At 40.7% G+C, this 14,935-nt stretch overlaps 1 protein-coding gene across 1 annotated transcript in view; it reads right to left on the bottom strand.

Annotated features, from left to right (window-relative positions):
* Window positions 1-1,337: 1,337 nt before the first annotated feature.
* LIMCH1 (LIM and calponin homology domains 1) overlaps window positions 1,338-14,935 on the bottom strand; it is a 181,435-nt gene continuing 167,837 nt past the window's right edge. The window contains exons 30-35 of the mRNA XM_055723513.1: window positions 14,333-14,454; window positions 12,398-12,521; window positions 10,964-11,041; window positions 8,504-8,612; window positions 7,368-7,470; window positions 1,338-4,796 (exon numbers count right to left, since the gene is read on the bottom strand). Coding sequence (XP_055579488.1) covers window positions 4,771-4,796; window positions 7,368-7,470; window positions 8,504-8,612; window positions 10,964-11,041; window positions 12,398-12,521; window positions 14,333-14,454 — 562 coding nt within the window. The 3' untranslated portion in view covers window positions 1,338-4,770. The remainder of the gene's footprint in view (window positions 4,797-7,367; window positions 7,471-8,503; window positions 8,613-10,963; window positions 11,042-12,397; window positions 12,522-14,332; window positions 14,455-14,935) is intronic.

The raw sequence follows: 14,935 nt of genomic DNA, 5'->3' as shown, positions 1-14,935 counted from the left end.
GACCAAATCTTTGCTAAATTGGGCAGCAAGAACTGTACCTAAAGCTAATTTTCTAAACAAAGTGGTAGCTGCCTGCTTTTAACTATCCCCCAGAAGAGTTGTCTGGATCAGGATCAATACTCATGAGATGAGCAAGCTACTGCTGTTTATTACCTGTGCCTAGAGCCTTCGGCAGCGACCAGCGCCTGGCTGTGCTTGCTGATGATCTCTGCACCGAAACACTCGCTAAAGAGAGAAAACAGAGAGCAAACCAAAGGCGACTGCTTGGACCCTGGAGCAAGGGTGCAGAGGAGGAAGCAGAGCCCTCATCCTGCCTGGCTGTGATGGGGGCAAGGGGAGGGATGGAGGCATCGCACCGTGACGGGGTGCAGAGGAGGCACAAAGCTTTCCTGGCCGACTTGGCATACATCCCCTTTTGCATGGGGTGTCCTCTGTCTCGACGTCTGAGCCTCAGCTGTAGCAGTCCACTCCTCTCCCAGACCCACCTCCTATTCCTTCCGTATGTCCCCAGCTCCATCCTGCTGCTTGGCAAGCCATCGTCCTCTCCCGGGGCACGCTGAGGCCCTGTTAGCAGGGTGGTATCCCTTGAGGCCCTCCTGGCAGCCTCTTCGACCTGCAGATGAAGGTGCTGGTGAGGTGAGCAGGTGATGCAACTCCCCTTTGATAAGATTGGTGGAATTATTTTGGTGCATGTGCAGTCCATCCCATTGGTGCCCTTTTAGCATCATAAATGACTCTGGGCAGGTCAGAGCTCCCAGATCACTTTCACCAGAAAATAATACTACTAAAAAAGTTGTATCAGGATTTCCACCATTTTACTTGGCTCCTAAGGGTCACAAACACCAAATCCGTGCTTGCCTCCCATGGCAGTGAGCTGGTCCCACAACGCAGCCCTAACACATGCTGCTGGGAACCCCAGACAGCCTCTTTGGCCGCAGAGCAACACTGGCCCTCTGTCCAGAGATGGACATGCAGGAATAACGTAAGACCACTACCATTTCCATTTAGGCACCAGGATAAAAATCTGCTTTCAAAAAATTAAATTGTCAGTACTTCCCTATGACTCATTTAACAGCCAAGATGCACTTCTGGCAGAGGATCAAACCCGTCATTCATTGAAGGCCCAATTAAAAGGAAGAACAAGGGGAAGTTATTAGTTTAAAATTTTGTGTGAACTTTCTGCTGGTTACTGATGAAGCCACACACTTGTTGAGATTCAAGAATTAGTGAGATACCTCATCGCATGTATAACTAAGCACAAACTCAAGGATCTTTGCTACGTAGAAATGGAATTAACCAAGCACATATTTAGCTTTGCAATACATAAAGTGTTTTATTGAGTCAAAGGCTGAACCACAGTCCACCAACACCAGTGAAAGATCTTCTGAGGACTTTGGGTTCGACTCACAGAAAGTCATCTCTGCTCATCTTTTACCACAACAGGCACACATCTTTTCATAAATATTCAGCTACAGCATACAGTAGCAAACCAGAAGGTATCTCTTCTTTTATTGTCTCATCTCATATACTAAGTTTTGTGGAATATAGCTTGGTTCAGCCTACCCCTGTCAAGCAGAAGCTTTTACCAGTGGGATGTACACACTCGGCAATCCAGTTTCATAGACTCATCGCATGCAATAGAAGTTAGTTATAATAAGTAAAATCAACACCACCGAAGGTAATCAACATTTTATTTATAAACATACATTTACTATAAAAGCTGTTGCATTTTAGACAAGTTTTCCTAATTTCCAGAGGCGTTTTAGAATAAATAAACTAAAGGAAAGATTAGCGTAATCGGTATTCAACATTAGCCCCAGCTAGGACAGCAATCCTTGTCCTTGAATGGACACGCAGATAAGGATGGTCCCCTTCTGGTTCACCAACCTTTAGGACATTCACTGAGAATTACAGATGTACTGCATCAATAACACTACATAGCAAGAGTAGGGAAAAAATACATCACAGAAAATGGGTTTGTGAAATACAGATGGGTTACCACACCTGCTCAGGTTCTCTGAAGTAGGAAGAGGCTAAATAAATTCTGAAACATCTAAAACCCGTTACATACATTGTATTTGCTTAGCAATAGTATTTTTTTGCAACAAATACATTTACATTGTAGTTCAAATGTAGTAAAGCATAAATTTTTTCTGTGCTCAAAGTTCCTGGTAAGAAATGTATCATATTTATGTGTTTACACTGAAAAAAAAAAAAGGGGTGTGTGTGTGTGTGGAGATCTTAGTCTGAATGAATTTGCCGTGTAAGACCCCAAAGGAAATAGAAAATCAAACATAAGCAGTTGGCAAGTAAAATTTAGAAAACTGTTTAAAATTATTCTGTGCTGGTGAATAGATGTTCATTAGGGGGAAAAGTCATCGTCAGAGAATGTTGCTTCATTTTGCTTTACATACAAACAAACAACTTTGCTAAAACATGCATATCTTAAACTAATCAACAGACACTGGGCTCAATTTCTAAGCAGCTTCAGAGCCCCAGTGGTGTGTCTGCGGTGCGATGCATACCCCCACCCACCCCTCGCCCATGCATTTTAGTCCCACCCATGCTCCTAAGCCCTTTGGGCACTTACCCCTACGTGAATGAGAAGCGGATCTACCCTCTGTGACAACCAATCCTTTTATACACTTGGGGACTGAATTGCACATCTGAACTCTATCACACAGGTGAAGCAGTGGTAGAGACTCATAGCAAAGAGACGCACAAGCATGCATGGTCTCGTTTAAAAATTAAGCCCAGACATCATACATTCACATATTCTTAATGCAGTGCATGGAATTGTACAGATGTACAAAGTCGGTTATAAAATCTGTTTCTTGAATTTCCATGTTACCGCATTATTTGTGGGAAAATGTTACGATGACCACATGCAAAGAGTAAGCATCCTGGTTATCAAAACCCTTTAACAGTAAACCATGCAGATGGCTGACCAAAATATTGGACATCACTTTTATTTCCAAAACATTTGTCTGATTTTTTAATTTTTTCTTTTAAAAATATTCCCCAGGTGAAGTTCACAAAGGACTTCAGCTTTTTGGATTTATTGCATCCATAAGTCATCACTGACTGTGTGCAACAGCTTTGCATTTTCTAAGGCACAGTATTAAGGAAGTGACATGTAACTTTCCCGCAGATAGTCACAATGTCCTCCAGTGATAACATCCTACATGGGTTCTCAATGACACGCAGTTTTGCATGGGTATGCAACTCACATGCAAGCATCTAGTGTTTAAATAAATAGTTGCTAGCTAGAGAACAACTCAAAATTATTGCTTCCCTAATAACCACTTCATTTCCATTTACCAACACATCAAAAGACAACAGATGCGCACATAGATAAAATAAATCTCTATAAATTAATTTTTATCACCGTTTTAAGGCAGAATATAAAGGGGGTTCTTCCTCCATTTGAAGTTGCATCCTGAACTGCTAAAATGGGATACTTCCGCTGTTTACCAAAAAGTGCTAGGGTATTATGCAATTGCAACACATCCCCTAACCTTGTCTGTGTTATTGTGGGTAAAGTGACACAGCTCTCGCCGCTGTTTCAATGAGCTGCTAGATCACTTTAGTAAGGAGCACATGCTTAATCAAAAAGCACAAAGGAAAACTGACCCAAACCCAGGCAAGTCAACGTTTTTTTGCCTACTGCTGCCGGCCTCTTCCTTGCCTGCTTTCCACACTCCTGGGTTTTGCTGGCTTTATCGGGGGAACACAGGCTCAAGGCTGTTCAATTCCCTGCTCTGGAGGGCACCCAAACCACATGTGTTTTTCCACATGAGATTTCAACCAACGGCAATGTTTGCAAGTGAACGAGCAGATCTCAAACCAACTCAGACCATCAATGGGCAGGTTACACGCCAAAAATAAAAGCTTCAACATAGCATCAAACTGCAGCTCGGACACTCGAAATTCAGCTGTGCGTGCCCACTTGGCTGCCCCTCCCCCACACCACCTTTCATTGAATTTAAGAAGAACACAGGCTGCTGAACTTAGTAAGAAGGATTGCTCCTAAAGGGAATCTTGCCATCGTTAAGGGTATACAGTCTTTAGGTTTAATGAAGAAATCTTTATTTGAGAGAATATTAAGCTATAGTCATGAACATTACTTGAGGTACACAAACAAAAAAATCCTATCACTAAAGGTGCAATAATTTATTTGTATAACTCCTACCCTCCACTGAAGGTAATATAAACACAAAATGCTTCAGAATTACAGGATGTATTATCAAACTAGTCTCTGTATAAAAAAGTTATAGCTTCAGTTATAACAGAGAAGTCGTGCTGTGATGTTTAGTTTTTCAAATGCACTGATTAGATACTACCTTAAAATTACTTCTCAGCTCAACTTGGCATATTCTATAAAGGTTCTGTAAACTTAAACTTTTTAATTCCTAGAAATATTAAAACAAAACAGATTTATTGCATGTTTATTTTCTTATTACTTTCAAAAGAACAAGGTAACAGACTGGAAATCAGAAGCATACCTGAAAGGTGGGATTTTCTTTAATAGTACTTAGGCTCTGCCTTCCCAAACATAGTCATATATATCCTGCAAATTTCTTAACAAAGGAAAAAAAAATAACATGTTGCATTTTAAAGGAGCAGGCGCAGTGTTTTTACGAGTTTTTCAAAATGAGATGAGAGCCATGATGTCCATGGATTCAAGCTCTTACAAGTGATTGTCTGGAGGCAGCCGATACATATGAGAAGAGAGCTCCTTCTTGAAAATTATTAGCACTGAAAGTCACGTCACAATGTAGTTGGCTGTCCAGCAGCTGGGTTAAACAAAACCAAAAGAAATCATTAGTTGACAAATTTTAACAAGCATAGGTAGGCTTTTCCTCAGATGATCTCTACAGTTCAGAAAAACACATCTGGAAATATATATATAATTTGTGCCCTGCTTCGTCTTCTTCCTGCAAAGCTGGGGCACTAACTGCAAAGAAGGATTCAGCTTAAATCCAGTGGAAATACATTTTCCATGCCACATGGACGAATGCATTCTGCATGAGCTTTTATTTCATTTTACTCCTGAAATATTTGTGGGTATATTTACTTGCAAGCTCTGCAGTGGCAAAACAGTAAAGCAAAAGACTGATGAGTCATCTTTAGCTGTGTCTGGTTTGCGTTATGTGGTAACACAGAGCCCTTCTGTTACTTGGTCATACAGGAAATCTTACGAATTTACATCTTGACTTTGACTTCAACACTCACAAACCTGTACCTATTCCCCGTGTTTGACACTGAATACCAAGTTCCCTTCCTTGTGATGTTTGTTGTAGAGAAATAACCTACCAATAAAAGCCCATCCACTTTTATTTGAAAAACACAAATATTTTGGAACTTGGACCACTACATAATATTTAATGCTTTTCTCTCTTAAGGTTTTTGATAATTTATTTTGAAACAGAATCATTCACAGTTTCAAATAAGCTTCTGGCAGCCAAATACTTCATTGAGATGTCCATAAGCATCTCAAAACAATTCTTATTAGCGAATTACTTATTATTAATATTTAGTAATTAATTCTGGGTTGGTCAGAGACCGTCAGTTGTGCGCGTAGCTGCACAGGTGTTCGCATGTAGCCGTGGGGGCATGAAGGCACAGGCTTGTGCAGTCAGGCAACCGATTTTATATTTAGCATCAGACATCCCAGAACTGAAAGGCAAATCACTAACATTGCACCAGTTTGTTCTTCATTTCAGATGTGGATTCCATCAAATTCTAGTTTAAAATGAGCAACTAACTGTATTTGCAGTTCTACCAAAATCAGTCCCTTTGAAACTGTCAGTAAGAGTCAGTGTAACTTCAATTCAACTAATTCATCTTTTGAGGTTTTGCATGAGGACTGAACACAGCAGGAAGAGGCAATTCATAGGAAAAAAGGCAAACCTTTGCCATTATTATTCTTCAGGAACCATATGCTTCCTCAAAACCTATTCTCTCCGTCATGGTCCTGGTTACTGTTGTGCTAGGTATGTACAAATGCAAAACCTTACTGCACAAAACACTGTACACAGCTCTGTACCGCATTTTCTAGCACCACTTCTGTAGAAATGATCATGGAGGGGCTGATTTCTATAGCAAATAAGCTGATAAATAATTTATTTGAGCCTTCACCTATCCTTAAGGGACCTCAGTTTTTATTTAAGCAAAAAGTATTAAGAAGAAAAGGAAAATATGACTTTTATCACCTTCCTCTCTTTTTTTGTGTGAAGATGGATGTGCAAATGTGCATGTTAAGGGTCAGGACCTTATCCACATGAGGAAGGTTTATAGTATCAAGCCTGAGGGGGAAAAGCTATTTCTAAATATGGCAGGTTAAATAAATAATAATAAAAAGTTGCTAACATTTCTTGGCAGAATTTTTTTTTAAAAAATCACCAAGCAAACGGTTATACAATAGCACCCTCTAGCCCTGCTGATGGGGAAATACCTCTCCTGAAACACCAGAGAAAATTGGTCTGCTTGCAAAGGTAGGTAGGTACCTTTCCTACTCCTGCATTTCTACAGGCACTGCTTTTGCGAGAGAAGAAGGGAAACAGTAAGTGAAAAGAGCTCTGTGTCTCTACTGATCAGTTAGGACTGTAGGCAGTGAAGGTGCTCAACAGTAACATGTAACGGGAAGGCAACGATTACTCCCGTGGTTCTTTCCTGCATCTTACTCTTTCCCATAAAGTAGAAGCCAGCATGAGCACTGCCCATTTCGTACCACTGGTGACACTGGGGTGAAGCTGAAATGCTCTAGAAATTTGGTATCAGTCACAGAAATCCAGGGCTCAGAAGGACATTGAGGTGACCTGCTCCAAGGCAAAAAAATGTATCAAGGTGTTTTTTTTTCCTGACATGCAATTTGTCTGGCTCCTTCTTCAAAACTTCCAGCCAGTAACACTTTAGCATGTCTGAGGGTACCACCACAGGGATTCATTACGAGTTACAGAATGGTCCTAATATTTTACATGACCATTTTGTCCACAAAGGGAGGCCTGGAGATGTAAAATATGGGAAATAAGGCCCAGGGTCCTAGACCTAGAAGTATCTACATTGTTTCAGATGGTGTGACAGATTCAAACTTTCAGGACATGCAATATGTATGCACAGTGTAGGAGTTCACCTTTATGCACAGAAACAGCCTTTCAGTCTAATACTGCCGAGCAGAGATCCTCTGGACGAGATTTAATGGGCTTGGAAATCTTTTTTGATACAAGAGCGTACATATGAAGGTTTGCCTTCACGTGACAAAGTTATTTGTGAGTGGCAAAGCCAGGAGACAAACCCATCAGTTAAAATCATGGCATCAGTATCGTTAAGAGTTCATTGTCCTTTGGACAGGATTTGGTACTTACTTCTGGATCGGATATAACAATCGTTGCAGTTCAGGAGACCATTTCTAATCCTGACATCTGTCCCACTTGCTGCATCTCCCAGCTGTCCCTTGCAAATGCCACACTGCCAATTGAAGAACAGAGAAAGTAAGAGATCATGCCCTACAATCTGGCACAACTCTTCCCAAATTTTGGCTTTTGTTTCAATAGTTCTTGGAACAGTGAGAAAAAATACCCACCCCCACTGCAGAACTCAGCCTGTACTCCTGCGGACAGCACCACAAAGCACTGCACATCAGTGAAGTGGTTTTTTGGAGCTAACAGTGTTTAGGACTGGATTTCAGCAGTCTCCACTTACACAGAACTGAAGCCTAGTGATCTGAAGGGACATCTGGTGTTAACGTTACATTCTGGAGCCAGACCACTTGTGATGGACAAAGCTTAGATAGGCCACAGGTTTAGTTTGGGTAAAGGTCTAAAAGCAAAAAAGGCTTCACAAATGTCTTAATACCAATTGGGCCAGAGATAATGGAAACGGGCATTTCCTAAGTTCTCTAGAAAACACTATCTTAAGCCATTTCCAGACTGAAATACTCAAGAACAGCCAAGAAGTATTGCTGTTGAGAGCTCTGGTGAAAGCCAGAATACATCATTCATTCCATAGTCAAAGCTTTCAGGCCAGATCAATGATGGCTTCAGGACTGACCAGGATTAAAAAAATAAAATAAAATAAAATAAAATAAAATAAAATATACATATAAACCAGAAAGAGCCTCCCAAACCCTCCCCACCCCAAACCACTCCAACCCAACACTCCCCCCCCCCCAAACCAAACCAACCAACCAACCAAATCACAAGGTAACTAATGTTGTATTTAAAAAGCAATGAGTGCAACAGGGAAATTATATGATTCCCTCTGTAACTGAGGAAGCTAAGTTTGCTTCCTAAATCACAGCTTTTAGTCCAATTAACATCTGACAGCAAAACAACACATTAGCTGCATTACTTCCACTGCTCTACAAACAGTCACACATACATAAGAAATATCCAAATCCCTTGGTCCTCTCATTTTCAGTTTCACATCTACAGCTCTCAACATACTCTCTCCTTGCACTTTGCATGACTTCAGATTTTTCTTAATAAAGCAAGAGACATACCCTGAAGCACTGAATATGGAAATAAAGACCGAGCGTTTCAATAATCATGGCAGCTCCTTTTCCAAGAGGAAGCCCACAGGTAGAACAAAGCTTCTTTCCACTGACAGACCTAGGAGGCAAACATTATTTTAAGAAAACAGAGCAGCAACCGATGCTAAAACATAGCCAAATGTTTACACAGGTTTACAGAGAGGGACAGGATGGGTTTCACATAAACACATTGACCCTTCAAGCCATGACGCTGAATCAGCCTGCACATTTGCCTCACAGACAAGCAGAGGACTTAAAATGTTTGAATGCACAGCAGCTCAGACCCATTTCCCTGCCAGTCTGCTGTGCTACATCAAGGGAGATGCAAACTTCTTAATGGAGGAGAGAACCACGCCTGTGGGTTACCTAGACCTAGTCAATGCCACAGCAATCAAAGCAGATACTCACACAAATCACCCGAGTCAGACTCCTCAGCCTGGAAAATTTTCAATTTGTTTGCAAATGGTTTTGCTTACTGCAAGTCAGAAGGCAGGGGTGCTGCTCCTCTGTCCAGACAAGCTGGTGAAGTCAACAGTGGCAGCCTAAGCGCAGTAGCACAGACCAGGCACCAGGTGCTTCCTAACTAATTTTGAGCTGTGCTGCTGCAGTTACATGCCTGCTACTATTACAACTAGCTGGAGCAAAACTGCAATCAGATCTCCCACTGCAACACTGCAATACTTCAACTCTCTCCTTAAGCTTCAATCCTGTCCAGACCTTTCCAGTAAATTAGTTGTTTGATGACAGCTGGGTGAGAGATCAGGGCCCCAGGAATAACTGATACCCTTTTCCATAATGGTTTTAAATAGCACTGCAGGTACACACTTCTAGTGAGATGAACCTGAGACCAAAACGGACCCCTTGTCATGATGTGTCATCCATGGTTTTTTTAGCCAGGAATGAAACCAGGAAAGAAACTTTGGGATACTTAGTGAGTTTTGAAAAGATTATTTGATGAAATTATACACAGACAGGCAAGTTTACGGTATCTTGCTTTATGGTTTTGGTGCAAGAACATAATAAGCCAGAGAGAGATCTGGACTGCATCATGACAAAAAAGCCATTTTGGGGGACGGAAAAGAGGGACAGACAGAAGCAGCAGAAAGACTCATCACAACCAGAAAACTGTCTTTGGTTCCATCCAATCTCTGTCACTCCTGAGCCCATCACTCTTTATCGTACCATGTACACTGACAGCACAAGCACAACACTGTCCTGTTGCTTCATTCTCATTATTCCTTTTAAAATAACTTTTCTGGTTGTTTCTCCTCTCCTGCAACCTTAAGCCTTCTTGCTCACATCCCTCTGTGTTATTCTTAAGTCCACTGCTGTTTTCACTTCTCCACTGTCAAGAGTTATTATAAGAACAACTTAAAGTTGGATCAAAGAATAAAGTGTTTGGGGAATTTTTTAAAGAGAAGTTTTCTAATGTTTTATTGGAACAATGAATTACATCCCATCCATTGTTTCCAAAGCTAAGATTTATTTCAGGAAAAGATCTTGGAAAAGAGTCTCAGATCAGAATATAGCTGCTAAATAATATGAAGTAGCTATCACAACTAGCTACATGTAGCAAGATACTATCTGCAATCCCACCAAAACTGCAGCCTCAACTAGAAAAAAACAGAAGAAAGTGTTCGCATAAAAAAAATTCCCAATAGTTGCATGTCAATGCAAGTGGTATCAGGAGAGCTTTGCTATGAAAGATGAAGAAAAATGTTACTAAATAGAACAAAAACTTGCTATCTTTTCTGTGTTGTATTACTTTACCCTGTTTAATAAGCCAACTCATTTTAATACACCCTAATTTATCAGTGATTCAATCAGGCTATAATTAACATTTATTTAGAGTTGTTACGCATATGCCACTGAAAGCTGCACAGCTCGTTGTTTGACAGAATCAAATCTCTAGGAGATTAGCATGAACGTAGGCATTTTTTTAAAAAAAACAACAAACAACAAAAAAAGCAAAATGCATTTCAAGTTTGGAAATTAAGGTAAGGATTTCCTTTTAAATCAGCAAGTACTGAAATGTGACAATGTCTAGAACATGCCTTACTTCTGAGCATGTGACTCCTCACAATGAAGACAAGATCCTTTGGCTTAAGTGCCCTGAACTCATGCTTAACTGCTTACTTTGACTGAAGCTTACATTATCCTATTCCAATTTCATTGAAATTTCAATGATCAAGCAGAGTCCTACAGCTGCTTTCTGAACTGTGTTATTTGAAAACAGCAATACTGCTGAAGCAGGCAAGAGATACAGGAAGGGAGCTCCATGTTTATTTATTCCATGGACAGTTATGAATTGCAACATTTCGAAGAATTAATGGTGCATCCTCCTAATACTAATGTGATTTACACTGCAGCAGTTCACCAGTGAGTACAAGATGTATTTGGTCTGCAAAATTCCTTATTGGCCTTTTGTACCTGTTGGGTGACTGACTCAGACCACCAGGAGAGCAGGGAGACGATGGACCAGATCGGAAGTTCTCATGATAGCCTGCCCTAAAATACAGGAAAGAAAATGCATTACTACAGCTGAAGAACAATTAAAAACAGGTTTTGTACAGAGAAATTCCAGCTGGTGAATTTCAGGATTCCCAGTGTAAAGATTTTATCTAAGGTAAAAAGGTATAAACTTGCTGTCCATTGCTGTTTTGATACAATGAAAAATAGCACACTTTTTTTTGGTTCTGAGTCTTGGTTTGCTGGCTATTGCTTAGTCAGGTCACCAGCTATGTGCAGACTCCTACCCACCTATCAACCCAATATAGCTCCCACCATGATGAAGGACGGTTAAGCCAAGGCACACCATCTTGTACTCGCTGTTGGCCAGGAGATGTGCTCAGAAGCACACTGGTAGAGCAGAGGTACGGTTGTTGATGGAGAGTCTGTGCCCTTTACTGAGTAAAAAGAAACCTACACTGAAAAGTGACTTCTTACTATTTGTATTCATTCTGCCCTGCAAGAATTTGGTGAGAAAAAAACATGCATGTTTTTTGTTATCAGAAATCATAGGATTGATTCAACCTCTCACTGCTTAAAGCTGTTTACAGATTAAATAACAATTTTCTCAAACACACACACAAGCAGTTTGTTATGAGGAACAGGTAATCAAACCTCAATCTACATTAGTTTTGACTGGGTACAAGCTTCATAGAGGTAACATGTTTTGCAGGAGACTGTGTTCATATATATGCTAATCAAAACAGATGTTCCTTTCTCATTACACAGATACACTTTTTGCAAATATTAGGCAAGCAGTTATTTTGTTTACTGAAAGAACTGGTGTTACCTTTTAGTAATGCTTACTCAAAAACACACGGCAAAGCATCAGAGAAGAAAAAACCTCACCAAAATTTACAGCAGAAAGAAAATACTCATGTCTGTGTATCTTCTTTTAAAAGCTATAGTCCTTAAAGAACTAGCAAGTAGCAATTGATGTGTGCTTGGAAGCTGGGGAATGATTCCAACTTCAAAGAGGCAGACTTCACATGACATTCCCACCACGGTATTTAGCCACTTACTAGCTATCAGTGTTTGTCTCAGGCACTTAAAACAAATGAAGCACACAAACAGTTATGCAGATGAGCGTTTAAAGAGCTAAGGAGAAAGAAGACAGAGAGTGGCAAGCAGGGGGTATGCTCCCTCATGGAACCAGTTCCTAGGGTACCCATAATGAGAAACGAAGCGGATAAATGTTAGCAGCCTTGGTGGGAAAGCCAGGCATCAAAGGTGCCTTCACACTGCAGGAATACCCATGAAACTTAACCAATAAAGAACGCTGAGTAGGAATATAGGGGAGAACAGAGTGAGTAGGACTTCCCAATCTCTGCAATAACCTTTATTTTACGCTCTCACCTCCTTGTTTCCCCTGCAGAGTTTGGCTGTTGTCCCGCATTCTGGCCCAGGAATGGTCTCTGCCGAATGTCCTCTGCGCGATGCGGGGACTGCTTTGTCAGCAGCTGCTGATTCCAGGAGGCGTCTACAACAGAAGGTGGGGAAGTCTCAGTACTTGAGACAAAACACTTCTGTCAATGCTTACAGACCAGCATAGCTTGTGGGCATACCGTAAAGGAGATGAGATGTACTGTTACTTAAAGTTAAGTTCTCAGAAACCCCACACAAAGTCAGAGACAGGCTCTGCTACACCACCCTGCTACTCTATGGAATAATGTCTCCGTGTATTACTTTCATATACACATGACCCACCCTGATGCTGCCTCTCAGTTTCTGAAGGGGGAAAGGGAGAGGTCAAGCCAGTCATCCACAAACAGCACTTGGGAAAATAAAATATTGCTGTCACAAGGAAGGAAGCACCAGAGAGACTGAAACTTCTGTGGTGCCTGGGGATCCGAACTCCTCAACAGCAAGCAAGAGTTAAGAGGAAGGTGGTGCAGTCACTGCTCTCCATGAGACTACTGATAAACAGTAATTCCCTTGTAATTTCCGTCTGCGTTTCAGACGGTTGCACAAGGCTCAGTGACAGTAACAACCTCCCAGCAATATGCAATGATCTGCCTGATGCCCAGGCAGCCAACCGTCCCATCTTTGAGACAGACCGCACTACCTGGATCCTTCCAGATGAATTTTGTGGCGCACAGCCTCACCCTGCCATGCACCAAACAGCTGATTTAGAGAAGAGAAACTTCCCTGGGGCCTGTGAAAGGCTTGTTACCTATTTTTGATATCAAGGCAATAAAACCGTAGTCCAGACTATTTAAGGACTTAAGGACAGAGCAAGGATGTGATGTTTTAAGGGGCAAGAAAGGAGCTGTCAGAATACTTGTAGGGGACCAAGTTGTTAAAGAGAACCTAGAAAAACCCTGACTAGCAGAAGTAGTTAAAAACTGCCAAGCCTTTGAAGTTTGCTTATTCACTACTACAAATCCACCAGGACAGATTGCTGGGCAATATCTTCTGCTTGCTTTATTTGAGCAACCTTTATTAAAGCACTAAAAATACAATAAAATCAAGACGGGGAAAGCAAACCTGCTGAGTTTTACAAACTGAATTTGCATTTAGAAAAATAACACTGAAATGTCTATCCATGGATGTTTCATTTTTTAGAATCATCAATGTTTATGCTAGACTGAAAACAAAAATCTAAAACTCTATTTCAAAATCTACATTTGCCTTCTGTCTTTAGTCCTACTTATTTACTTTCCACTGTTCACTTGCATTAGATAATGACGCTAAATTAATGAATTTGCCTTTTTTTAGGGTGACCCTGTTGACAGCAATGCTTTGGGGAAATTCCTTGATTCAAAAAACACCAATACTTACGGGAGGTTAAGAAATCTATTAATTTTAAATGTCATCAGACATTTCTAATGACACAATTGAGACAGGTGTCACTTTAGGCTTGGCTTGAATACGTTATACACCATAGGTAGCGATTTTTACTTGACTGAAATGGACATGAAGAATCTAATTAGCTATCAAAACACAAAATAAGTGTTGGAAATACGTTCTCTGTATCAAGATAAATCCTATATGTATGTAAGATTATGTAAAAGATGGAAGATAACTGTGTTCACTACTACTGTAAACATGCAGGCCTATAAAAGAGATTCCTCTCTGCTGCTGAAATGCTCACCTCTGATGGAAACAAGATGATTTTAAAATTCACCTTAACATATTTATCTTTGCTAACAGAAAATAACTTTTGAGTCTGACACATTCACATTTTGAAGGCATATGTGTATTTTCAATTTCCAGAATTCTGTGAGTTAGATTTCTGCAAGATTTCTATCTGGAAAAGCATACATGCATATGAAGAGTCTCAACGCTCACCCTGAGTTAATGGCAGGTTCAGCCTGGCAGGCGAGCTGCGCTCCATCGCTGGCACCTGGTGCTCCTGTTCACCTCCTTTCAAGATACCTGTCTCTGGATGTCCTGAGAGCACTTTATTTCCACTGCCAATAAAAATAAGTCACATTGTATAAATAAAGCCGGGAAAAATCCCCCCTAGAATATAATGGCAAAATCAGAGGTTTGATTTTTTTGCAAAAAGATTTTTGGTTTTGTGTCAGCAATGACAAAGCAATGAGGATAACTGTCATGAGTTAACAAGTTTGTCTCCAAATAAGCCAAGTCTTTCTGCTTACTTCATGCACTGCCACTGAGACACGCTGAAGATCATTCTGGATTTGTGGAAAATGGCTTCTTTGCCAGAGAAACAGCTTTTCACAGTGTTCTCTATGCAGTCAGCATCATTAGATGCTTCTCAACTTTGTGAAAGCTGTTATTAACAGTTGGGCAAAGACCGGAACTTTGAACACCATCTAGAAAGTTTGGGTATGGCACTTCTGAGATATCCAGGCAATCTCACGCAGATCCTGAATGAAAACAGCTACCTCTCCTTTATTCCTCTAAATGGCTTGTGAAACTTGTACA

The sequence above is a fragment of the Falco cherrug genome, chromosome 1, assembly GCF_023634085.1.
Source record: "Falco cherrug isolate bFalChe1 chromosome 1, bFalChe1.pri, whole genome shotgun sequence".
NCBI classification, from domain to species: Eukaryota; Metazoa; Chordata; class Aves; order Falconiformes; family Falconidae; genus Falco; species Falco cherrug.
This window is presented reverse-complemented; position numbering and strand designations above follow the sequence as displayed.